General features: G+C 47.0%; 1 protein-coding gene across 2 annotated transcripts in view; it reads right to left on the reverse strand.

Annotated features, from left to right (window-relative positions):
• Window positions 1-25,902, reverse strand: part of LOC147081869 (D-glutamate cyclase, mitochondrial-like) — a 47,870-nt gene that overhangs the window by 16,571 nt on the left and 5,397 nt on the right. For both annotated transcript variants that reach the window (XM_085980648.1, XM_085980647.1), the window contains exons 2-8: window positions 20,269-20,419; window positions 14,292-14,414; window positions 13,678-13,884; window positions 12,072-12,332; window positions 10,328-10,427; window positions 8,261-8,409; window positions 4,885-5,004 (exon numbers count right to left, since the gene is read on the reverse strand). In XM_085980648.1, coding sequence (XP_085836774.1) covers window positions 4,885-5,004; window positions 8,261-8,409; window positions 10,328-10,427; window positions 12,072-12,332; window positions 13,678-13,884; window positions 14,292-14,414; window positions 20,269-20,419 — 1,111 coding nt within the window. The remainder of the gene's footprint in view (window positions 1-4,884; window positions 5,005-8,260; window positions 8,410-10,327; window positions 10,428-12,071; window positions 12,333-13,677; window positions 13,885-14,291; window positions 14,415-20,268; window positions 20,420-25,902) is intronic.

Below are 25,902 nucleotides of genomic sequence, written 5' to 3' on the forward strand. Positions count from 1 at the left end.
CCGGCCTAGTAGTGGTGGACCTCCCTCCGGTAGCACATATAAGTCCATTATTTGACTTCCTTCGCCCCTGTTGGCCACTGCAACCTTTATTGTCCCGATGGGGTACACTCTCTGCCCCGTGTAGGTTGTCAATATAATCTCCGTATCCTGTAGGGGAATATGTTGGAATAACCTTCTGTAATCTTTCTTATTCATGACCGACAATGCCGATCCAGTGTCCAATTCCATTTTTACTTGGACTCCTTCTATCTGAAGAGTAACCCAAATTGTCTGGAGGTCTGCACCCTTACCAACGTTGAGTACCCTTAAGCTAGCCAGTTCAATACTGCTTAAGCCAGCCAGTTCATTACTGCTAGCGTCTGAATCGGACTCCTGTTCGGCCACCTTGTGTACCTTTGCGTATTTCCCTTGCGGTGACTTCTTGTTGCTGGTCTTCTTCCCTGACCTGCATACTCTAGCTATATGTCCAAGCCTACCACATGTTCTGCATTCTTGGTTTTTAAACCAACACTGGTTCTGATCATGCGTTGTCTTTCCACAATGATAACATTTAACAGAACTCACACCCAATTTGTGTGCACTGAGCTCCGGTGACCGTAGCTGCATTACTGCCGTGCCTCTCGCTGCGGCTTCGTGTGCTGCTGCCATAGTGACCGCCTTCTCAAGCGTCAGCTCATTCTCCTCGAGCAGTCGCTTTTGTGTATCTTGTTTAAATAAACCACACACAAATTTGTCTCGTAGTGCATCTGTCAGTCCCGTTCCAAACTGACAATATTTCGCTAATTTACGCAATTCCAGCAAATATTCAGCATTGCTTTCATTCTGTAGTTGCCTTCTGTCGTAAAATTTAAATCGTTCCGCTAGCATCAGCGGCGTGGGGTTTAGATGATAACATAAGAACATAAGAACATAAGAAATAGGAGCAGGAGTAGGCCAATCGGCCCCTCGAGCCTGCTCCACCATTCAATAAGATCATGGCTGATCTGATCCTAACCTCAAATCTTCTATCACTCTGCATCCACCCGAACCCATGTGATCTCCCGGGAGAGGCGAAAAACCAGATAAAGACCAATGGCCAATTTGGGAGAAAAAAATCTGGGAAATTCCTCTCCGACCCATCTAGGCGATCGAAATTCTTCCAGGAGATCACCCTGTCCCTATATTTTCTACAGTACTTACCTTCTGTAAAGGCGATCTCCACCCCAGCCAGGAACAGGGATAAAACCATCTCCTGAAATCTAACAGAATTAGAACACAGTAGGAGCAGAACAAGGCTACACGGCCCCTGGGCCCGCTCCACTACCCACAGGGCCATGACCATTCCGAACCCAGACTCATGTCCAATTTCCTGCCCGCTCCCCGTAACCCTTTATTCCCTTTACTTCTAGGAAACTATCTATTTCTGTTTTAAATTTATTTAATGATGTAGCTTCCACAGCTTTCTGGGGCAGCAAATTCCACAAACCTACCACCCTCTGAGTGAAGAAGTTTCTCCTCATCTCAGTTTTGAATGAGCAGCCCCTTATTTTAAGATTATGCCCCCTAGTTCTAGTTTCACCCATCATTGGGAACATCCTCACCGCATCCACCCGATCAAGCCCCTTCACAATCTTATATGTTTCAATAAGATCGCCTCTCATTCTTCTGAACTCCAATGAGTAGAGTCCCAATCTACTCAACCTCTCCTCATATGACCACCCCCTCATCCCCGGGATTAACCGAGTGATCTTTCAGGACAGTAACAATCTCATCGAACGTCTTATCCGCCGGTTCATCTGGTGATAACAGGTGTTTCAATTGCCCGTATGTCTTCGCACCCATTAAATTTAATAATGTTAGTGCTTTATCTTGCTCACGAATTTTATTGGCCTTACAATAATTTTTTACTCGTTCTACATATATGGCCCAATCCTCGATGTCACTATCAAAGGTGCCAATATTCCCGTGTTTAGGCATTGTTACAATTTTGTTGGAATTTTATGTTACACAAGATGGCGGCTTCCCGCTCTTTGTCGTCGTCCTCCACTCCCAAGATGGCGGTTTTCCCGCATTTGGCGGTCTTCACCCGTCCCCCGACGCTGTCTGTAAGCCCGAGTGCGGCCCTTATCTTTTATGCGATCGCTGATCGCGAAGCGGCTCCCGACCGAAGCGGCTCTCGGCCCTTATCTGGAGTGCGATCGCTGGCTTGAAACGCCTCCCGCTCGAAGCGGCTCTCGCGCCCTTATCGCAGATGCGATCGATTTGAAAGCGGCCCGGCCCTTATCTGCCGATCGCTATCGCCCTGTACCTCTGTCTTCCCCAGCCCTGTCTTCTACTCCAGTTCACAAGCTGATGGAGGCTTCAGGGTCCTAATGCCTGTCGCTTCCAGTGGGGTGGTGAGGTTTGAAACCTCTCTTCAACCGCCGTGGAATAACTGCCGCAGGGTAAGAACCTGACTCGTCGCCAGTGTTAAGTCTGTGAATTATTTAGTTAATTAAGACACAGACTAATGAGTAACAATAAAAACAGGTCTTTACTGGTTGGAGGTAGGGACTATACTGAATACAAGATTACTGCACAGTGCTTATATACCGGTGTGTTCACCCCCGGTATTACGTCTACAGCAGCCTGAGAAAGTAGTACATCTCTTAAGGTGGAACAGGCTTAAGCTCTCTTAAGGTGGAACAGGTTACATACACAACAACGGGGAGCGGGCAGGAATTTGGACATGAGTCTAGGTTCGGATCGGTCATGGCCCTGTGGGTAGCGGAGTGGGCCCAGGGGCCGTGTAGCCTGATCCTGCTCCTGTTTCATGTGTCTAATTCTGTTAGATTCAGGAGATAGTCCTGTCATAGTGGATTGGCGGGTAGGATCAGATCAGCCATGATCTTATTGAATGGCGGAGCAGGCTCGCGGGGCCAATTGGCCTACTCCTGCTCCTATTTCTTATGTTCTTATGTTCTTATGTTCCCGATATCGGGAAACCCCACCAGGGTCACCGAGGCGAGCAGTGGGTCTGCGGGGTCGGAGGGGTGCAAAAGTGCACTGTGGAGGTGAGTGATGGGTGCAAGTGTGGAGGGGTAAGTATGTGAGGTGAGTGAAAAGTGATAGAACATGTTTACTTACCTTTGTTTCTTCCTGCAGGCTTCAACAGTTGGTAAACCAGAGAGTCTCGCATCTCACCGGCAGAGATGACAGAATGGCTGCTGCATTCTCCGATGCAACAACCATCTAATTTCTGCTCAGGAAAGAGGTTTGATGAGTCTTGAACACAAGGACTCACCAAACACAGAGCTGTCAAACGGTGACAATTCATCTGTCAATGAAACGTCATACGCTGACGTTCTCTGTAACCGGCTTCCCCTTAATTAGCCTGCTGAGCCCGCTGGACGGGCTTAACAAGGTCAATCAAGGGAAAATAGCGTGGGGTGGCCACAAGTCGATGGAGGCGGGACTAAAACCTGACAAGCAGCAGTCCCGCCTCCAACGCGCCCCCATTGGCAAAATCACCCCCATAGTTGGATTTAAAAACTTGTAAGTTAAAGAAATCTGTAAAAGTTTTAAAAATGCAGTACCCAACATTTTCTTTGCTCTGAAACTCACCACGTACAACATTGGATTCTTCACACCACTTCTGCAGCTGTCATCATTCCACAAACAGCAGACTCACAACACGCCGCACTGACCTGGTGCGGTGTCTGGACGTCGGGAAACCCGAGCCAGAAGCGGCAAAATCCAAAAACAGGCTGAAAACTACTGGCAAGTACCTGTTAATAGGCAGGCCTTTAATCCGCTTCCCACCGCTAGGTGTCGGGTCCATTCGCAAATCGGGGACCCGACACGTGGGAAAGCTGTTTGGAAGCGGGTTGACAGTGGGATTGGAACCCGCCGTCAATCAAATCGAATTTAACCTCTGACCTGCCTCCAAACCCGCACTCTAAGCGCCGGCAAAATCGCGGCCATAGTGTCCTTGAGTACTGTGTGCAGTTTTGGTCGCCTTACCTGAGGAAGGACGTTCTTGCCATGGAAGGAGTGCAGCGAAGATTCACCAGGCTGATACCTGGGATGGCAGGAATGACGTATGAGGAGAGATTGTGTCGATTGGGCTTATACTCACTGGAGTTTAGAAGATTGAGAGGGGATCTCATCGAAACTTATAAAATTCTGTCAGGCCTGGACAGACTAGATGCAGGAAGGATGTTTATGATGGCCGGGGAGTCCAGAACCAGGGGTCATAGTCTAAGGATAAGGGGTAAGCCATTTAGGACTGAAATGAGGAGGAATTTCTTCACCCAGAGAGTGGTGAACCTGTGGAATTCTCTGCCACAGAGGGCGGTGGAGGCCAGTTCATTAAATATATTCAAAAAAGAGTTGGATATATTTCTTAAGGCTAAAGGGATCAAGGGATATGGGGAGAAGGCAGGGACAGGGTACTGAATTTGGATGATCAGCCATGATCTCATTGAATGGCGGAGCAGGCTCGAAGGGCCGAATGGCCTACTCCTGCTCCTATCTTCTATGTTTCTATGTTTCTATGTCTAAACATATGAAGCCTTGGTACTCTCCAGAAACTGAACGATTTGATCACCTCCACCTAGCACAGCCAGGAGATACCACAGCCTAGACTTAGCATGGCTCAGATCAGTAAATCCAACAGTGTGCGAATTAAAACTTGCATCCTCCCTCTCCCCGGGACTTAACAACAGTTTCCTAATGATCAGCACCACCACTTTGTTTCCAGAATATCACAGATTAAATAACTGTCCAAAGTTGACCCTGAATTTATTTAATTATTTAAAAACTTTGAATTCCACCAATTAGCGATCCTATGCTCAGTACCTACTACATATTCAGGACCAACCTTTGGACTGTCCAATGTATTGGTACAAAGTCCAGTAAACCCACCTGCGATGACCGTAAAATCTGCTTCGACGTCACAAGCTATCAGGTCCCCATTGTGCACATGTTTTTTGACGGCCTCTTTCACCTTTCCCATTCCCAGTTCGTTCCCTCCATCACCAATACCTGGAGAACAAAGAGACACAACTTTGTTTTAAATTTGTTCCTGGGATGCGGGCGTCGCTGGCAAGGCCGGCATTTAGTGCCCATCCCTAGTTGCCCTTCAGAAGGTGGTAGTGAGCCGCCTTCTTGAACCGCTGCAGTCCGTGTGGTGAAGGTGCTCCCAAAGTGCTGTTAGGGAGGGAGTTCCAGCATTTTGACCCGGCGACGATGAAGGAACGGCCGATATATTTACCAGTTAGGATGGTGTGTGACTTGGAGGGGAACTTGGAGGTGGTGGTGTTCCCATACGCCTGCTGCCCTTGCCCTTCTAGGTGGTAGAGGTCGCGGGTTTGGGAGGTGCTGCCGAAGAAGCCTTGGCGAGTTGCTGCAGTGCATCTTGTAGATGGTACACACTGCAGCCACGGTGCACCGGTGGTGGAGGGAGTGAATGTTTAAGGTGGTGGATGGGGTGCCAATCAAGCGGGCTGCTTTGTCTTGGATGATGTCGAGCTCCTTGAGTGTTGTTGGAACTGCACTCACCCAGGCAAGTGGAGAGTATTCCATCACACTCCTTACTTGTGCCTTGTAGATGGTGGAAAGGCTTTGGGGAGTCAGGAGGTGAGACACTCGCCGCAGAATATCCAACCTCTGACCTGCTCTTGTAGCCACAGTATTTATGTGGCTGGTACAGTTAAGTTTCTGGTCAATGGTGACCCCTAGGATGTTGATGGTGGGGGATTTGGCGATGGTAATGCCGTTGAATGTCAAGGGGCGGTGATTAGATTCTCACTTGTTGGAGATGGTCATTACCTGGCACTTATCTGGCGTGAATGTTACTTGCCATTTATCAGCCCAAGCGTGAATGTCATCCAGGACTTGCTGCATTCGGGCATGGACTGCTTCATTATCTGAGGAGTTGCGAATGGAACTGAACATGGTGCAATCATCAGCGAACATTCCCATTTTTGAGCCTGATGGAGGGAAGGTCATTGATGAAGCAGCTGAAGATGGTTGACCTTGGGGCAAGCTAGGTTGCATCCATGATCAGAATGCAATACCTGGCCGACTTGGTTCAGGTGCACACATCAGGGCAAGGACTCAAGCTCAGAAGAGGGAAGGTGAAGGCAGAGTTTGACTTTAATTACTTTACACAAAGGATGATGAATGTACGGAACAGACCAATGGGCAGGTAGTGAAGGTGGACAGTCTTGGCCAATTCAGGAGGGAACTGGGCAGGTATTTGGCAGAGAAAGGGATTGAGGGGTAAGAGAGCGAGAGTAGTATATGGTAAACCAAATACAGTAGTCACTTCTAATCCTGTATATTTCTCTGCTCCTATCTTTGTTCACTTGCTTCCCCACAATCTTACAGATGCATATTTGGGATGTAGTCCTAAGAAGGTTGACATAGAAAGAATTTACAGTACAAAAAGTAACATTTGCTGAAATTTTAGGCTGAACACTTATGATCACCATCGTCAAGGAGACCTTCTACAAAACAAATCACCTCCAGGAATTATCATTAACTTTTGAAATAAAGGCAGGAAATGATCAGCATCTGAAGAGAATGATAGGGTAATGTTATGGGTGGATTGTTTTGCCAAAACTCGCACAGACCCTTTTATGGGACTAACCCAGACATATTTAAGAAGGGGGAGAGGAGAGGAACAGATGGAGATCAAGATTTTAAATCCACTAACAGCTTTCATAGAGGCCATTTGTGATGGGTGAGCCTGAAGAGTGAGTGGCATCTCAGGGGTGGAATCTCAGCCAAATCCTCACCAATCATTTACAACAACTTGCATTTATATAGCACCGCTAACATAGTAAAACATCCCAAGCCGCTTCACAGGAGCGTAATCAGAACAATAGCGTCTGACACCGAACCACATAAAGAGATATTAGGACAGGTGACCAAAGGCTTGGTCAAAGAAGTAGGTTTTAAGCAGAGTCTTAAAGCAGGAGAGAAAGGTAGAGAGGTTTAGGGAGGGAATTCCAGAGCTTAGGGCTTCGGCAGCTGAAGGCACGGCCCCCAGTGATGGAGCGATTAAAATGAATACACAAGAGGTTAGATTTGGAGGAGAGCAGAGCTCTAGGCGGGTTGTGGGGCTGGAGGAGGTTACAGAGATAGGGAGGGCGAGGCCATGGAGGGATTTGAACACAAGGATGAGAATTTTAAAATTAAGACGTTGCCAGATCGGGAGTCAATGAAGGTCAGCGAGCACAGGGGTGCTGGGTGAACGGGACTTGGTGCGGGTTAGGAAACGGGCTGCCGGCGCGCAACGCTTCCTGTGGGGATTGCTGGATAGCAATCCGGAGAGAGAACCCTGGCTAATTTCTTCCCCCATTCCTAGTTCCGGAGACCAACCGTTGAACTTGAGCTGGATGTCAGGATTTGGGCCGAGAGCCGATGAAGGAACGGCGATAAATATCCAAGTCAGGAGATTGTGTGACTTGCAGGTGATGGTGTTCCCAAGACATTGCCGCTCTTCTCCCTCTGGGAGAAACAGGTCTCAGGGGAGGGAGGAGCTGTTGAAATAACCTCGGTGAGTTGCCGCACTGCATCCTGTAGCTTTTTTAAAAATTTGTTTATGGGATGTGGGCGTCGCTGGCAAGGCCAGCATTTATTGCCCAACCCTAATTGCCCTTGAGAAGGTGGTGGTGAGCCGCCTTCTTGAACCGCTGCAGTCCGTGTGGTGAAGGTACTCCCACACTGCTGTTAGGGAGGGAATTCCAGGATTTTGACCCAGCGACGATGAAGGAACGGCCGATATATTTCTAAGTCAGGATGGTGTGTGGCTTGGAGGGGAACTTGGAGGTGGTGGTGTTCCCATGCGCCTGCTGCCCTTGGCCTTCTAGGTGGATGATCACGGGTTTGGGAGGTGCTGCCGAAGAAGCCTTGGCGAGTTGCTGCAATGCATCTTGTAGATGGTACACACTGCAGCCACGGTACGCCGGTGGTGGAGGGAGTGAATGTTTAAGGTGGTGGATGGGGTGCCAATCAAGCGGGCTGCTTTGTCCTGGATGGTGTCGAGCTTCTTGAGTGTTGTACTTATTACAGCCATAGTGGACCGATGGGGGAAGGTGTGGATAGCGAGTCCAGTGGCAGCAACACCGATCAAGCAAACTGCTCTGTCCTGGATGGTGTCGAGCTCCTTGAGTGTAGTTCTGGCTTCAACCATCCAGGCAAGTGGCGAGTGTTCCATCACACTCGTGACGTACAATCCTTTTTCTCAAAGTACGTGGGACAGTTTCCAACCCAACGTTAAGTTTGTACTTACCAGTTGTGACGATTCCGGGGATGTCCTCTGCTGTTAGGAACAGTTTGTCAATGGGATCCACCAAATGTTTAATGTTCACTCTCCATGCATTGTAGTAATTGCCATCTGCAGCCATTCCAGCACGTTCTATCGCTACGAGATGGTTGAACCTGTCCATATTCAAAAGTCATGCAAAATTACTCAATAACTTGTTAATGGCTGAACCCACACGTAAGTTACTGGTTACTGCAAGATGTCCATAAGAACATAAGAACATAAGAAATAGGAGCAGGAGTAGGCCATTCGGCCCCTCGAGCCTGCTCCGCCATTCAATAAGATCGTGGCTGATCTGATCTTGGCCTCAACTCCCCTGTCCCGCCCGCTCCCCATAACCCTCGACTCCCCTGTTTTTCAAAAATCTGTCTATCTCCGCCTTGAATATATTCACTGACTCCGCTTCCACAGCTCTCTGGGGTAGAGAATTCCAAAGATTCATGACCCTCTGAGAGAAGAAATTCCTCCTCATCATTTTAAATGGGCGACCCTTTATTCTGAAACTATGCCCCCAGTTCTAGATACCCCCACGAGTTGAAACATCCTCCCTGCATCTATCCTGTTAAGCCCCCTCAGAATCTTATATGTTTCAATAAGATCCCCTCTCATTCTTCTAAACTCCAATGAGTATAGGCCCAACCTGCTCAATCTTTCCTCATAAGACAACCCCTTCAACTCAGGAATCAACCTCGTGAACCTTCTCTGAACTGCCTCCAATGCAAGTATATCCTTCCTTAAATAAGGAGACCAAAACTGTATACAGTACTCCAGGTGTGGTCTCACCAACGCCCAGTACAATTGTAGCAAGACTTCCCTACTTTTTATACTCCATCCCCCTTGCAATAAAGGCCAATATTCCATTTGCCTTTCTAATTACTTGCTGTACCTGCATGCTAACTTTTTGTGTTTCATGTACAAGGACCCCCAGATCCCTCTGTACCGCAGCATTATGTAGTCTCTCTCCATTTAAATAATATTTTGCTTTTTTATTCTTCCTACCAAAGTGGATAACTTCACATTTTCCCACATTATACTCCACCTGCCAAATTTTTGCCCACTCAGTTAACCTATCTGTACGATAGCAAAATACTGCAGATGTTGGAAATCCGAAATAACAACAGAAAATGCTGGAAAAACTCAGCAAGTCAGGCAACATCCGTGGAGAGAAATTTGAGTTGACGTTTCGGGTTTGACCCTTCTTCAAAACTGGAGAGAAAAGGAACTAGATCTTTGCAGACTCTGTGTCCTCACAACTTGCTTTCCCATCTATCTTTGTATCGTCAGCAATTTTTGCCAAGTCATTAATATAGATTGTAAATAGTTGAGGCTCCAGCACTGATCCCTGTGACACCCCACTAGTTACAGTTTGCCAACCTGAAAATGACCCATTTATCCCGACTCTCTGTTTTCTGTTAGTTAGCCAATCCTCTATCCATGCTAATATATTACCCCTAACCCCGTGAGTTCTTATCTTGTGCAGTAACCTTTTATGTGGCACCTTATCGAATGCCTTCTGGAAATCCAAATACACCACATCCACTGGTTCCCCTTTATCCACCCTGCTCGTTACATCCTCAAAGAACTCTAGTAAATTTGTCAAACACGATTTCCCTTTCCACAACTTATGATCCACAGAACTACCATTTTTATTTATTTAGGTTTCTGCCCTTAATTCAAGCTCGGTGACTTCAGCGCACAATCCAGGCTGGCACCTCAGTGCAGTACTGAGGGAGTGACCCCTAGTTTTACTGATGGACGATGTCCCAATGTAGAATGACCCTTAGTTTTACTGATGACCCATTGTAGAATGACCCCTCATTTTACTGACGATGTCCCAATGTAGAGTGACCCTTAGTTTTTCTGATGATGTCCCATTGTAGAGTGACCCCTAATTTTACTGGTGGCGAATGTTCCATTGTAGAATGACCCCTAGTTTTAGTGGTGGACAATGAACCATTGTAGAGTGACTCCTAGTTTTATTGATGGACAATGTCCCACTGTCTCTCCAACCCATGCTTTACAGTTAAGGTTTACCTTGGAAACTGGGGCTTCCCATCATGACACAGGAACATCAGGGATGAAGCCTCGCCATCATCCTGGAAGCTAACAACAGGGACAGGGGTTTTCATCACTCCTATGGACAAATAAAGGAGAGAGTCTTGAAGTAAAGAGAAGTTGCAAATATTGAAAATGCGCAGGTGGCCAATCAGGATCTGCAAGAGAAAGAGATACATTAATCATAACTGGTGAACTGTTCCATTCCAGATATTCTAGATGTTGCCACTGTCCCCTGTGCATTTCTAGCATGTTCTGTCTTGGCATGCTTTCAATGTTCAGTGCCATCAATGATAAAAGGATTTTATCATGATGGTGACAATTCTGTTGGAGTTGGACCTATCTTTCTCTTGCGGATGCTAACTGGCTGTGCATTTCTAGGAATTGAGGCGAATTAATTAAGCATGACCTGTTAATCCTGGATGAGTGCAGCTCCAAAACACTCAAGAAGCTCGACACCATCCAGGACAAAGCAGCCCGCTTGATTGGCACCCCATCCACCACCTTAAACATTCACTCCCTCCACCACCGGCGTACTGTGGCTGCCGTGTGTACCATCTACAAGATGCACTGCAGCAACTTGCCAAGGCTTCTTCGGCAGCACCTCCCAAACCCACGACCTCTAGCACCTAGAAGGACAAGGGCAGCAGGTGCATGGGAACATCACCACCTCCAAGTTCCCCTCCAAGTTACACACCATCCTGACTTGAAAATATATATCGCCGTTCCTTCATCGTCGCTGGGTCAAAATCCTGGAACTCCCTCCCTAACAGCACTGTGGGAGTACCTTCAACACACGGACTGCAGCGGTTCAAGAAGGCGGCTCACCACCACCTTCTCAAGAGCAACTAAGGGTTGGGCGATAAATGCTGGCCTTGCCAGCGACACCCACATCCCATGAATGAATAAAAAAAATCAGTTCTTCCAGTTAACAGTAATGGAAAACCATCTCATTTTCTGGAGGGGGTGGGTTGGGGGGGGGATGGATGGGGAAATTGGGAATCAAACAGTTCAAGGAGGTCATGATTTCAAGCCTCAAGGCTGTCTACCACTCAAACCTCACATCCATTGGGCAACTTTGGTTGGTTATTACGCATCGGGCTTGATAAGGGCGCCTGTGTACATAGCCACAAAAGCCAAGAAAGTCCCAGGCTTCTTCCCTGCACCCCCCAACTCCAACTATGCTGAGTTGAGTTAGACTATCTCAGCTGCACGGTGGGTGCTACATCTGTCCCCAGTACTCAGGCAGCGATCCTTCCCTCACCTTATTACTGTCCAGTCAGCTCTGCTACTAAGTGTGTGGATGTCCCATGATGGGGACGGTCTACAACGTCCCTCATAGATTGACTGGCCTGCCACTATTCTCGGTCACAGGCTTGTGCATGAAGAACGGGTAAAGCATCGGAGGTTCCACATGCTCTCTGTGGAGCTGTACCCTGCCATAACTCAGTGTCTTTAGGAGAGATGGTGGGAGAAAGCTGGTCGGTGGGGTGTGGGGGGGGGGGGGCGGGGGTGTGGAGCACAGTCACTAGCTGAGACCATTCGGTGCATTTGCCAGTATGGCTTCTTTACAGTTAGATGAGCTGGGCCCAATGGAGGGATTAATAAAGAAAAGGAAACTTTCATTCAAAAGGAATTGGTTGTGGTAAAACCCACGGCGAACCATTAATCTTCACTTGCTGCCAGATCAAGCCGCATTTTTTAAATGAAAAAAAACCCCCACCTTGCTCAACAGCTTCTTCAATAATCTTCTTGTACATCTCTAAGGCTCTTTGATCTGTTACTATGACGACCCTTTTCTTCAGGGCCTGCAACATAGCTGCCATGGCAATAGCTCCTGGAGGACCATCCGTCTCCTCTGGGGGCTGGTGATTGAAGTGGGTTGGAAATCCAGTGGTTATGAGCACAGATTTTGCGTGTGACAGCGAGAGGGAGGCTTTCAGCAGCTGCTCTTCGGTCAACAAATGCTTGATACCTCGGTCGCCTGTCCGGGACAGAAACACGTTTCATTAAGACTTAATTCCAACCGGTTCAATTGCGTTCTAAGACGTTCAGTCCAATTGTACAAGTTCTGAATAAAATAGCAATCGGAACAAGACCCAATTGCTATTGCAGGTTGATAATGGGCGAGCACCATACAGGTTGTTCACAGTAATGGGGTTTATTTTGGGTCCCGGTTTGGGGGACAATGGAAACCACACACAAACCATTCAGCGTTACTAACAGTAGGATAAGGAGTCATCTTGGTCTCACTTATGGTAAATTAGTTGCAGACAAGAATCTTGTGTCACAGGCACTTCTTGTGGCGATAGGCTTTCTATTAAAGACTCTCTGCCAAGCCCCCCTGTTGACCCAGCGGGGAAAGCCACAGCCTACCTCTGCAACCTCCTCCGGCCCTACAACGCTCCGAGAGCTCTGCGCTCCTCCAATTCTGGCCTCTTCAGCATCCCCGATTTTCATCGCTCCACCATTGGTGGCCGTGCTTTCAGCTGCCTGGGCCCCAAGCTCTGGAATTCCCTCCCTAAACCTCTCCGCCTCTCTACCCTCCTCCTTTAAGGCGCTCTTTAAAACCTGCCTCTTTGACCAAACTTTTGGTCACCTGTCCTAATATCTCTTAATGTGGCTCGGTATTAAATTTAGTTTGATAATGCTCCTTCGAACGTTTTATTATGTTAAAGGTGCTATATAAGTGCAAGTTGTTGTTGTTGTATGGATTAGGAAGGTCCTGGTTTCAGCCCGATTGCGTTAGCCCATCTCAGCCAGGACTGTTGTGAAGTGCAAATGTCCTCAGCAAGTCTAGGGAAGGGGGGCAGGTGCGGAATCATAAGAACATAAGAGCATAAGAAATAGGAGCAGGAGTAGGCCATTCGATCCTTTGAGTCGAACTCGAGATTGCGCCATCTTGGCAGGCAGGGGACCGAGCTGGGAACTGGGGAATTACTTGGTCCAAAGGCCAAGCCGGGAAACTGCACAGACTCACCAGGCCGAACCTGGGGACCGAAGGCGGGTGACAGAGGTTCCTGGGACTGCAGTAAAGGTGGTCCTCCAACGGCAAGTTGGCCAATCTAAAAATGATTGAGGAGAGGGGGAAGGGGTCATGACCTCTCTGACCCACACTGCCATTAAAATAATGGGGAGTGGGGGGGGGTTGGAATCTATCAATGAAGCCAGATAGCTACAGAAATCGGAAGGCGGAAATTCCTGCCCCCCTCATCGCCCAGCCCCCACGCTAATTCCACACCATTTCCTGTTACTTAAGTGTTACTTAAGTGCATTTTAACTCTGAACCCCACTATCGTTTAGTGTTGTGATTCGCATTCTTTTCTTACCTGGATCTTGCTGAATCAGAGTATCCAGCGCCTTGATTTTCTCAACTGCGGTGACCGAGGCAACGCTATAGTGGGGCGGGTTCTGAGAAATGCAGAAAACACGTGGGGTTTCTGCATCCGCAGTGCAGTCACTGGTCACCTCCCGCTCACTCCTCAGGTCAGTAATGAACATGCAGCCAGGAGCGTGGGTGAAAGCCAGAGGGGATTCTGAAAGTAAGAGGAATTGGACCAGTTAAGAGCTATTTAATTTAATAATTTAAAAGGGAAGGGTGGAATCAATTTCATATTGATATTTACAAAATATGTGTATGTTACTGCTCCATCGATGAGGGTCCCTGATGTATTACGTACGATCTCTTGCATGTAAGCACGTAATCTATCAAGCCCTCCACTGAGGGACATTAAAATCATCTGCGTCAGGCTCCCCCATTCTCTTTATAAATTTGGCGAAAAAAGGGTAAAAATTTAAATTAAAATGAACAGAGAAAATAGAAGAAAGAAAAGTCCAATAAGTGAGCATCGATCAAGTGTTACATTTTTTAAGTAAAATTAGAACTTTAGTAGTTTAGGATTACTTTACACAACTGCTCGAGTCTGCTATCACTGTATCTTACTGCAACTGCGAACAGCCTCTGCTCCAGTGACTCCGCATGCCCAGAAGACTGGGGTGTCACCAGGATGTGCTTCAACTGCGTCCCCGAAATCTGGGTTGGACAAGTCTTCAATTCCGATTGATCCTGAGGGTGGCAAAAGTGAACTTGTTTTAATTCCTACGCTGGTGGCTTATTGGAAAAACATTTAAAATCCGCCAAAACAACAATGCCCAGGAGGAATACAAATATTGGTTCTTCCCCCTTCATGGACCTTGCTTAGTTTTTACCTTCTCACTCTGCGACTGGTAGGACAACCTCAAAATGTGATCTATTGCGGGGACTCTGCAAACCCTTTCCTCAGGAGATACTGTAAAGTCTGTGTGTTGTATAGCGAATTAATACACAGACTACAAGAGTAAACTTTAACAGGACTTTACTATTCGAAGGTCAGGGCGAATCTGCCCAATCACTCATTACACAGCACTTATATACCGGTGTGGTCACCACCGGTATTACAGTATACAGCAGCCAAAATAAAGTAGTGCAACACCTAAAATAGTTCTCTTAAAGGTGGACGGTTACATACAATAGTTCTCTTAAAGGTAGAACGGTTACATACACAACAATCCTCCCTTTTTAGCTTACAACATACTTATTCCCCATTAAACATAACATATATCCAACTTCATGTAAAACAGTTCACAGATGTAGTCTCTGCGGAAAACAGTTCACAGATTCAGTCTCTGCGGGAAAACAGTTCACAGATTCAGTCTCTGCGGAAACAGTTCACAGATTCAGTCTCTGTGGAGGCGTCTCCTGTGCTTCCTGACTCGGTCCGGACAACGCCTCGGTGTTGTAACAGTTCCCTGTGGTGTAGTCGGTTCACGTTGCTGGAGTGACTCATCCAATAGTCCTTCAATGGACTTAACAGCTTGAACTTCCGTCACTTCTGAACCAGCATTGCTGACTTCTAAAAGCTTGAGTACCTTGGAAAGTTTTTCTACTTCCGAACTGATTTGGCTCCGTTCGGAGGGACCACGTGTGTGATCTGGCAGGTGATAATGGTTCAGATGGTCATCTTCTGCTTCGACTTTTCCTTTTCTGCTTCTTGAAGACTCTCTGGGCTCCACTGTCAGCTGCCAGCTGCATGCACATTTCCTCCTTCTCTTCCTCCTTTTTCCACAGTAGCGCCACCATCTCCCGGTGTTCCTTAGACTTTTTGTGATTCTTCATGGTTTCTGCACTTTGGGAGTTTTCATCACAAGCTGGGCAGAACAGGTCATCGTAATATTCGGTGTCGTCCAACAGGTCATGGTAATATTCGGTGTCGTCCTGAGCTAGGCCAGCGAGAGGGTCTTCTATTTCCTCCATACCCAGCTGGACGTTAGCCAGCTTTTGTTCCAAATCCAGACATTTTTCCTGAAGAGACTTCTTCATGTGTTCAGCTTCATCCAGCTTTTTCTGGGCTTTCTGCAAGTCTTTTACTAATGACCTCATTTGTGATTTCAATACTTCAACTTCATTCGGAGATTGATTGATCGGACTATTCAATCCCTCTACTGGAGCAGCTGTTTCAGCCTTCTGTTGTTCTACATTGACGTGAGTCAGCGTACTTTTGGCATCCACGGGCTGCTCTGCTGCAGTCTTCTCAGTCTGTGTTGTCACCTCAGCTATTTCAATAACTTTTGAGAGCTCCGAAACCCTTTCCTTTGAAGATTGAAGCTCGTGTTCAAGTTTTTCCCATTTCAGAGTCTTGTCCCTCAGCATATGAAGGAGTTGACTGACCGTTAACCCTTCTGACATCAGACGTTTCCCAGTATCGTCATCCTGTGTTTTTGACGGATAGGCTACAGGGCTGTTGGTAACCTTGCACTGGGGTCCCTTTGCTGCTTCTAATTCTCCATCATCTGCAGCCTCCACCATTCGAATTTCAACAAATGAATCGTTCGGTGGTGCTGCACCCAACTTCAGTAGGAGCTCGGAATTCATGGCAACCAAATCAGCCTTTTCTGCCTGCAACCTGCTAACAAGCGCCTTCGGTTGCTGAACACCTTGCTCCACCAGATTAGGGCACGCCCCTTCAAAACCCGAATCAGCTTTGATTCGTTTGGCCTCCTCGCGCAGACGGTTTGTGTGCTCCTGCTCCATTTTCTCCATCAGCTGCTTCTGTTGTCTTTCCAGATTCTCCCACTCTGTATCAAAGAACTTTTTCGTTGCATTCATCTCTTGCTCAAGACGGTGAATCATTTGTTCTAATTGTTGTTGTAGTTTGAATTGGAGTTGAGTTCGAGCCCGGTGTCCCTCAGAAGTGTGCATGTCTGTAGGCTGGACAGACTCAGAATTCTCTGTCAAACTATGTTGTTGTTGCTCAGTGGAATTCTGTTCTGAAACTTTGTTCTCCTCTAAAGCATAAGCATTTATGCACTCCTTCGTTTTTCCAACATTAGTCTGCAAGTCCATTTTAGCCTTGTCTTTTGCACATGGGTTGGTCTTACCATCATCAGTTCCAGAGTCTGGGCTGATTATCTTCACCGAGTTCTCACTCTTTATGGTTTTTAGGAAGTGCCAGTCCATATTTATTTTCCTGATCCACTCCCGTCCCAGAAGTGGTGGACCCCCCTCAGGCAGTACATATAAGTCCATTCCTTGGTGTTCTTTGCCCTTGTCTCTCACCTTGACTTTTATCTTTCCGATGGGGTATACTCTTCGCCCCGTGTATGTCTGCAATACAATCTTGGTATCTCGCAAGGGAATATGTGAGAATAGCCTCTTGTAGTCCTTTCGGTTTATGACTGTTAGGGCTGATCCTGTGTCCAATTCCATTTTCACTTGGACTCCGGCTATTTTGAGTGTGACCCAGATAATTTGTAGGTCAACTTCCTTACTCGCATTGTGAATTCTCAGACTATCCAGTTCTTGGCTGTTGGAGTCTGAATCCGAATTCTGTTCATCTGAACTCTTCTCAGTCACCTTGTGTACCTTACTGTGCTTTTCCTGCGGTGACTTTTTTTTGTTGCTGGTTTTCTTTCCTGACCGGCATACTTTAGCTATGTGACCAATCTTGCCACATTTTCTACATTCCTGGTTTTTAAACCAGCATTGGTTCTGGTCGTGTGTTGTCTTCCCACAACGATAACATTTCGTTGTACCCGAAGTCATTTGATCCACGCTGAGTACCGCTGCCTTCAGCTGCATTTCCGCCGTGCCTCTCGCTGCGGCTTCGTGCGATGCTGCAATAAGGACAGCCTTATCAAGTGTAAGATCGTTCTCTTCAAGCAGTCGCTTTTGTGTTCCTTCCTTCGACAACCCGCACACGAACTTGTCTCTCAATGCCTCTGTCAGATTTTCCCCAAACTGACAGTATTTCGCTAGTCTACGTAGTTCAACCAAATATTCCGCATTGCTTTCCTCTTTCCGTTGCGTTCTCGCATAAAATTTGAATCGTTCCGCCAACATCAGTGGTGTGGGGTTCAAATGATCCTTCAGGACAGCAACAATATTAGCGAACGTCTGATCCGCCGGTTTAGCCGGTGATAGAAGATGCTTCAATAGCCCGTATGTCTTCGCCCCCATTGAGTTTAGTAAGGTTATAGCTTTATCATCATCTTCTATTTTATTGGCCTCACAATATATCTCGATGCGTTCTACATACGTGGCCCAATCTTCTACCTCGGAATCGAAATCGTTGATGTTACCACGCTTAGGCATCTTCACAATCTTTCTAAGAAACAACAACGAAGTTTTCCTTTAACTTTTTTTTTTTCTAAAATGGCGGTTTCCCGCGCTGATCTTCTTCCCCGCCCACTTTCAAGATGGCGGTTTCGCGCTTGTCTTCTTCCCCGCCTAACTGGCGGCTTCCCGCGTTTCTTCCTCTGGTGGGAGGGGTAAGCTTTGCCCTCGGACGACGACCGCTGGTTTACGGGGTTTGCAGCCTGCGCGCCGGCTTCAGTTTATTCTGAAGCGCGCGCGAGAACAGCCGATCGCGTTCCCTTTTTCGGCAGGGGCAACCGGCGCTGGGGACAACCAGTTGGCGTCGGACAGCTCCAGCTCCCGGTCCTTCACGGCAGCCGGTGTAAGCCGCTGGCCGGAACCTCGTTCGGCCCCGCTCCCCCCTTGCTCGGGCTCTGTCTCTCCCGCTCGCCGGCACGGTCTCGCTCGCTCTCTCTCTCGGGCTCCGTCTCTCCCGCTCGCTCAGCTCTCCCAGACCTCCCGCAGTCCGGTCCTTTCCTCCCCCGGCTGCGGCCGAGTCCCTCGCGGTTTATTTATTTATTTATTGCCTCCGCGCCTTATGATCCCGGTCACAGCGCCTCGCGGCCTCGGTAGATGCCCGGCCTTTTACCCGCTGCGTTCCCGCTTGTAGTCCAGTCTCTCACACCGGCTGCGTTCCCTGCACCGCGGCTGCCGTGCCCTACGCTGCCCCAGTCTCAGCGCCTCTGGCCCCGACTTCTGTCCGGCTCCTTTCCCCTGGCCGTGGTCGAGTTCACTGCCCTTATCCTCCGTTTCTTTTTTATTTTTCCCCCTACTCACAGTCAACGTGGCCGACTTGCTTCTCGTGGCTGATCGGCTCACTCACTACCGTGACAGAAGGGACGATCACTGCCTGTTGCTGATGGAAGGCCTCGTGTCAGAATTCTTCCTTCTTCCTTGCTCTGCAGACTCGAGTCTTCTCGCAGCAGAACGGCGAGGGCGGATGCCTCTTCTCGACGCTTGTTAACTGCTTCGGATGTATCGCTGCCGCAGGGTAAGATCGAACTCGTCGCCACTGTAAAGTCTGTGTGTTGTATAGCGAATTAATACACAGACTACAAGAGTAAACTTTAACAGGACTTTACTATTCGAAGGTCAGGGCGAATCTGCCCAATCACTCATTACACAGCACTTATATACCGGTGTGGTCACCACCGGTATTACAGTATACAGCAGCCAAAATAAAGTAGTGCAACACCTAAAATAGTTCTCTTAAAGGTGGACGGTTACATACAATAGTTCTCTTAAAGGTAGAACGGTTACATACACAACAGATACCGTGGGCGAGGTAGAATTCATGATCAAACAGAGGTCCCACAGAGGGGGGGAGGGCTCCTTTATGGGTGTGCCATTATCTCCACGCGATTTTACTCTATGGTTAGATCGCATCTGGAGTACCAAAGAGATTTAGGGATTTCATGTGCACAGATCACTAAAATGTGATGGTCAGGTACAAAAATAAACCTGTTTCTCTCTCTACAGATGCTGCCTGACCAGCTGAGTATGTCCAGCATTTTCTGTTTTTATTACAAAAATTAATCCAAAAGGCGAATGGAATGTTAGCCGTTACAACTAGAGGGCTAGAATATAAAGGGGAGGACGTTTCGCTACAGCTATACAAAGCCCTGGTTAGACCACATCTGGAGCACTGTGTACAGTTCTGGGCACCGCACCTTAGAAAGGGTATATTGGCCTTGGAGGGAGGGCAGCGTAGGTTCACCAGAATGTTACCAGGGCTCAAGGGGTTAGATTATGAGGAGCGATTACATAAACTAGGCTTGTATTCCCTGGAATATAGAAGGTGAAGGGGTGATTCGATTGCGGTTTTTAGGATTTTGAAAGGAATTGATAAGGTAGTTAGAGAGAAACTTTTTCTGCTGGTTGGGGACTCTAGGACAAGATGACATAATCTTAAAATCAGTGCCAGGCCATTCAGGAGAGAAGTTAGGAAACACTTCTTAACGCAAAGGGTGGTAGAAATGTGGAACTCTCTCCCACAAAAAGCAGCAGATGCTCGCTCAATTAATAATTTTAAATCTGAGATCTTTGATAGCCAAGAGTCTAAAAGAATATGGAGTCAAGTCAGGCAGATGGAGTTAAGATACAGAGCAGCCAGGATCTAACTGAATGGCGGAACAGGCTCAAGGGGCTGAATGGCCTCCTCCTGTTCCTATGTGCTGGTCCCAGAAGCAAGAACAGGAAAATCAACCCCCCTTGTGCATTCTTTATAAGAGCCTTAAGGTAAAGTTACCTGGATGACCAATGTGTACAGGTGCACCATGGGCATCCTCCATGCGATGGGTTATTTGAACAGTTGCATCAAGCTTGTCTATGGGGATGGGTCGCATAGTGACCACCATGTTACACTGGAAACTGCCAACCTCGATACATGGAATAGACGTCTGGGAGGAGGGGAAAGAAATGGAAAGAAGATAAGAAGATTTTGCCACAAAGCTGTCGATAAAAAAAAAAATCAGCATATGGTTTGCAGGCATTGTGCACACATTTAGACATAAAATTGGCTGGTCCACGTGGGTTTGCTCATGATGCCAGATAACAGGGGTACGGTAGCGTAGTGGTTTATGTTACTGGACCAATACTGGACTATAATTGAACCCAGGTGAGCAACGCCAAACTGACCTAGGTGCAACCGCTCTCCCGCATTCACACAGCCACCCAGCCCGGTCTCAGCGGCAGCCGAAATCAGAGGTCTACTATTCCTCTTGCCCGACTGGCCGAAGCCCAGTAATTTAATGCTGAGCCGGTCCGACGCATCGTGACGGGAAATGCGCTGGCGCACTGAGCAGAACACAGACAGCGGTTGCCGTGCCGATGGCCAAGCTCCAGGTCAACAAAAAAGTTGCAGTCGGCTACATGGAGGTGGGGGTGGTTCACACCCACGAGCGGAGTCATAAGAACATAAGAAATAGGAGCAGGAATAGGCCATATGGCCCCTCGAGCCTGCTTCGCCATTCAATAAGATCATGGCTGATCATTGACCTCAACTCCACTTTTCCGCCCGATCTCCATATCCCTTGATTCCCCTATAGTCCAAAAATCTACCTATCTCAGCTTTGAATATACTCAAAGACTCAGCATTCACAGCCCTCTGGGGCAGAGAATTCCAAAGATTCACAACCCTCTGAGTGAAGAAATTCCTCCTCATCTCAGTCTTAAATGGCCGACCCCTTATCCTGAGACTATGCCCCCAAGTTCTAGACACTCCAGCCAGGGGAAACAATCTCATCATCTACCCTGTCAATCCCCCTCAGAATCTTGTATGTTTCAATGAGATCAGCTCTCATCCTTCGAAGCTCCAGAGAGTATAGGCCTATTCTACACTATCTCTCATCATAGGACAGCTCTCTCATCCCAGGAATCAATCTAGTGAACCTTTGTAGCACTGCCTCCTTAGATAAGGAGACCAAAACTGTGCCCAGTACTCCAGGTGTGGTCTCACCAAGGCCCTGTATAATTGTAGCAAGACTTCCTCACTCTTATACTCCAACCCCCTTGCAATAAAGGCCAACATGCCAATTGCTTTCCTTATTGCTTGATGTACCTGCATGCTAGCTTTCTGTGTTTCTTGCACAAGGACACCCAAATCTCTCTGAACACCAACATTTAAAAGTTTCTCACCATTTAAAAAATATTTTGCTTTTCTATTCTTCCTACCAAAGTGAATAACCTCACATTTCCCTACATTATACTCCATCTGCCACCTTACTGCCCACTCACTCAGTCTATCTATATCACTTTGCAGACTCTGTGTTCTCCTCATAGCTTACTGTCCCACCTAGCTTTGTATCATCAGCAAACATGGATACATTACACTCGGTCCCTTCATCTAGGTCATTAATATAGATTGTAAATAGCTGAGGCCCCAGCACTGATCCTTGCGGCAGCCCACTAGTTACAGCTTGCCAACCTGAAAAAGACACATTTATCCCTACTCTCTGTTTTCTGTCCATTAACCAATCCTCTATCCATGCTACAAGATTACCCCCAACCCCATGAGCCCTAATCTTGTGCAATAACCTTTTATGTGGCACCTTATCGAATGCCTTTTGGAAATCCAAATATACAACACCCACTGGTTCCCCTTTATCTATCCTGCTAGTTACATCTTCAAAAAATTCAAATAAAATTTTCAAACACGATTTCCTTTTCATGAAACCATGTTGACTCTGCCTAGTCATGTTATAGAAACATAGAAGATAGGAGCAGGAGTAGGCCATTTGGCCCCTCGAGCCTGCTCCGCCATTCAATGCGATCATGGCTGATCATCCAAATTCAGTACCCTGTCCCTGCTTTCTCCCCATATCCCTTGATCCCTTTTGCCTTATGAAATATATCCAACTCCTTCTTGAATATATTTAATGAATTGGCCTCTACTGCCTTCTGTGGTAGAGAATTCCACAGGTTCACCACTCTCTGGGTGGAGAAATTCCTCCTCATCTCTGTCCTAAATGGCTTACCCCTTATCCTTAGACTGTGACCCCTGGTTCTGGACTCCCCGACCATCGGGAACATCCTTCCTGCATCTAGTCTGTCTAGTCCTGTTAGAATTTTATAAGTTTCAATGAGATCCCCTCTCATTCTTCTAAACTCCAGCGAGTACAAGCCCAATCGACCCAATCTCTCCTCATACGTCATTCCTGCCATCCCAGGTATTAGCCTGGTGAATCTTCGCTGCACTCCCTCCATGGCAAGAACATCCTTCCGCAGATAAGGTGACCAAAACTGCACACAATACTCAAGGTGTGGTCTCACCAAGGCCCTGTACAACTGCAGCAAGACATCCTTGTTCCTGTACTCGAAACCTCTCACTACGAAGGCCAACATACCATTTGCCTTCTTAACCGCCTGCTGCACCCGCATGCTTACCTTCAGTGACTGGTGCACAAGGACGCCCAGGTGTCGTTGCACTTCTCCTTCTCCCAACCTATTGCCATTCAGATAATAATCTGCCTTCTTGTTTTTGACACCAAAGTGGATAACCTCGCATTTATCCACGTTATATTGCATCTGCCATGCTTCTGCCCAATCACCCAACCTGTCCAAATCATACTGGAGTTTCTCGGCATCCTCCTCACAGCACACACGCCCACCCAGCTTTGTGTCGTCTGCAAACTTGGAGATATTACATCTAGTTCCCTCGTCCAGATCATATATATATATTGTGAATAGCTGGGGTCCAAGGACCGATCCCTGCGGTACCCCACTAGTCACTGCCTGCCACTTGGAAAAAGAGCCGTTTATTCCAACTCTTTGCTTTCTGCCTGCCAACCAGTTTTCTATCCAAGTCAATACCTTGCCCCCAATCCCATGTGCCTTAACTTTACACGCTAATCTCTTATGCGGGACCTTATCGAAAGCCTTTTGAAAGTCCAAATACACCACATCCACTGGTTCTCCCTTATCTATTTTACCAGTTACATCCTCAAAAAATTCCAGTAGATTAGTCAACCACGATTTACCTTTTGTAAATCCATGTTGACTTTGTCCGATCCGGTCACTGTTTTCCAAGTGCTCTGCTATTACATCTTTTATAATGGACTGTAGCATTTTCCCCACTACCGATGTCAGGCTTACCGGTCTGTAATTCCCCATTTTCTCTCCACCGCCTTTTTTGAACAGTGGGGTAACATTAGCTACCCTCCAATCCATGGGTACTGTTCCAGAGTCTATCGAATTTTGGAAGATGACCAGTAATGCATCTATTATTTCTAGGGCCACTTCCTTAAGTATCCTAGGATATAGATTATCAGGCCCTGGGGATTTATCGGCCTTCAATCCCATCAATTTCTCTAACACCATTTCTCTACAAATACCGATTTCTATCAGTTCCTCCCTTTCATTAGACCCTATGTTTCCCGACATCACTGGGAGGTTATTTGTGTCCTCCTTTGTGAAGACAGAACCAAAGTATGTATTTAATTGGTCTGCCATTTCTTTGTTCCCCATTATAAATTCCCTGATTCTGACTGCAAGGGACCTACACTTGACTTCACCAATCTTTTTCTCTTCACATATCTATCAAAGCTTTTACAGTCAGTTTTTATGTTCCCTGAAATCTTACTCTCATACTCTATTTTCCCCCTCTTAATTATGATTTTCTAAGTGCCCTGATACTGTACCACTTCCTTAACAATGGATTCCAGCATTTTCCCGATGACTGATGTCAGGCTAACTGGCCTGTAATTCCCTGATTTCTCTCTCCCTTCTTTCTTGAATCGCGGTGTTACATTTGCTACCTTCCAATCTGCTGGGACCGTTCCAGAATCTAGGGAATTTTGGAAGATCAAAACCAATGCCTCCACTATCTCTGCAGCCACCTCTTTTAGAACCCTAGGATGTAGGCTGTCAGGTCCAGGGGATTTGTAGGCTTTTAGTCCCATTAGTTTCTCTAGTACAGTTTCTCTACTTATATTAATTACGTTAAGTTCCTCACCCTCATTAGACCCTTAGTTCCCCACCATTTTTGGTATGCTTTTTGTGTCTTCTACTGTGAAGACAGATACAATAGGGGGATAGAATATAAAAATAGGGAGGTATTGCTTCAGTTGTACAAGGTATTGGTGAGACCGCACCTGGAATACTGCGTACAGTTTTGGTGTCCATACTTAAGAAAAGACATACTTGCTCTCGAGTCAGTACAAAGAAGGTTCACTCGGTTAATCCCGGGGATGAGGGGATGGACATATGAGGAGAGGTTGAGTAGATTGGGACTCTACTCGTTGGAGTTCAGAAGAATGAGAGGCGATCTTATTGAAACATATAAGATTGTGAAGGGGTTGGATCGGGTGGATGCAGGGAAGATGTTCCCGATGATGGGTGAAACTAGAACTAGGGGGCATAGTCTTAGAATAAGGGGCTGCTCTTTCAAAACTGAGATGAGGAGGAACTACTTCACTCAGAGGGTGGTAGGTCCATGGAATATGCTGCCCCAAAAAACTGTAGAAGCTACATCATTACATAAATTTAAAACAGAAATAGACAGTTTCCTAGAAGTAAAGGGAATTAAGGGTTACGGGGAGCGGGCAGGAATTTGGACATGAGTCTAGGTTCAGATCGGTCATGGCCCTGTGGGTAGCGGAGCGGGCCCAGGGGCCGTGTAGCCTGATCCTGCTCCTATTTCGTGTGTCTAATTCTGTTAGATGCAGGAGATGGTTCTGTGATAGTGGATTGGCAGTTAGGATCAGATCAGCCATGATCTTATTGAATGGTGGAGCAGGCTCGAGGGGCCGATTGGCCTACTCCTGCTCCTATTTCTTATGTTCTTATGTTCTTATGTAAAATATTTGTTTAACGCTTCTGCCATTTCCTTATTCCCCATAATAATTTCTCCTGTCTCAGCCTCTAAGGGACCAACATTTACTTTTGCTACCCTTTTCCTTTTGACATATTTGTAGAAACTCTTACAATCTGTTTTTATATGTCTTGCTAGTATCCTCTCATATTCTATTTTTTCCCTTTTTATCAATTTTTTGGTCATCCTTTGCTGTTTTCTGAAACTCTCCCAATCCTCAGGCTTACTACTATTCTTTGCAACATTATAAACTTCTTCTTTCAATTTAATGCTATCCTTAACTTCTTTAGTTAGCCATGGCTGGATCACGTTTCCCGTAGAGGATCCTTCCCCTCCTACTCCAAGTTCTTCTCCAGCCTCAAGGAGATATCCTTAACCTTGGCAGGCAACTCAACCTTCGGAACTCGCTTTCGAGGCTGCAGAGAACAGTATCTATCCCCCTGACTATACTGTCCCCTACCACTATCACATTCCTTCCTCCCCCCCCATTTGGATGGCCCCCTGTACCATGGTGCCGTGGTCAGTTTGCCCATTCTCCCTGCAGTCCTTTTCTTCATCCATACAGGTAGCAAG

The sequence above is a fragment of the Somniosus microcephalus genome, unplaced genomic scaffold (genome assembly GCF_052327205.1).
Source record: "Somniosus microcephalus isolate GS21.2 unplaced genomic scaffold, FLI_Smic_1.0 scaffold329, whole genome shotgun sequence".
NCBI lineage: Eukaryota > Metazoa > Chordata > Chondrichthyes > Squaliformes > Somniosidae > Somniosus > Somniosus microcephalus.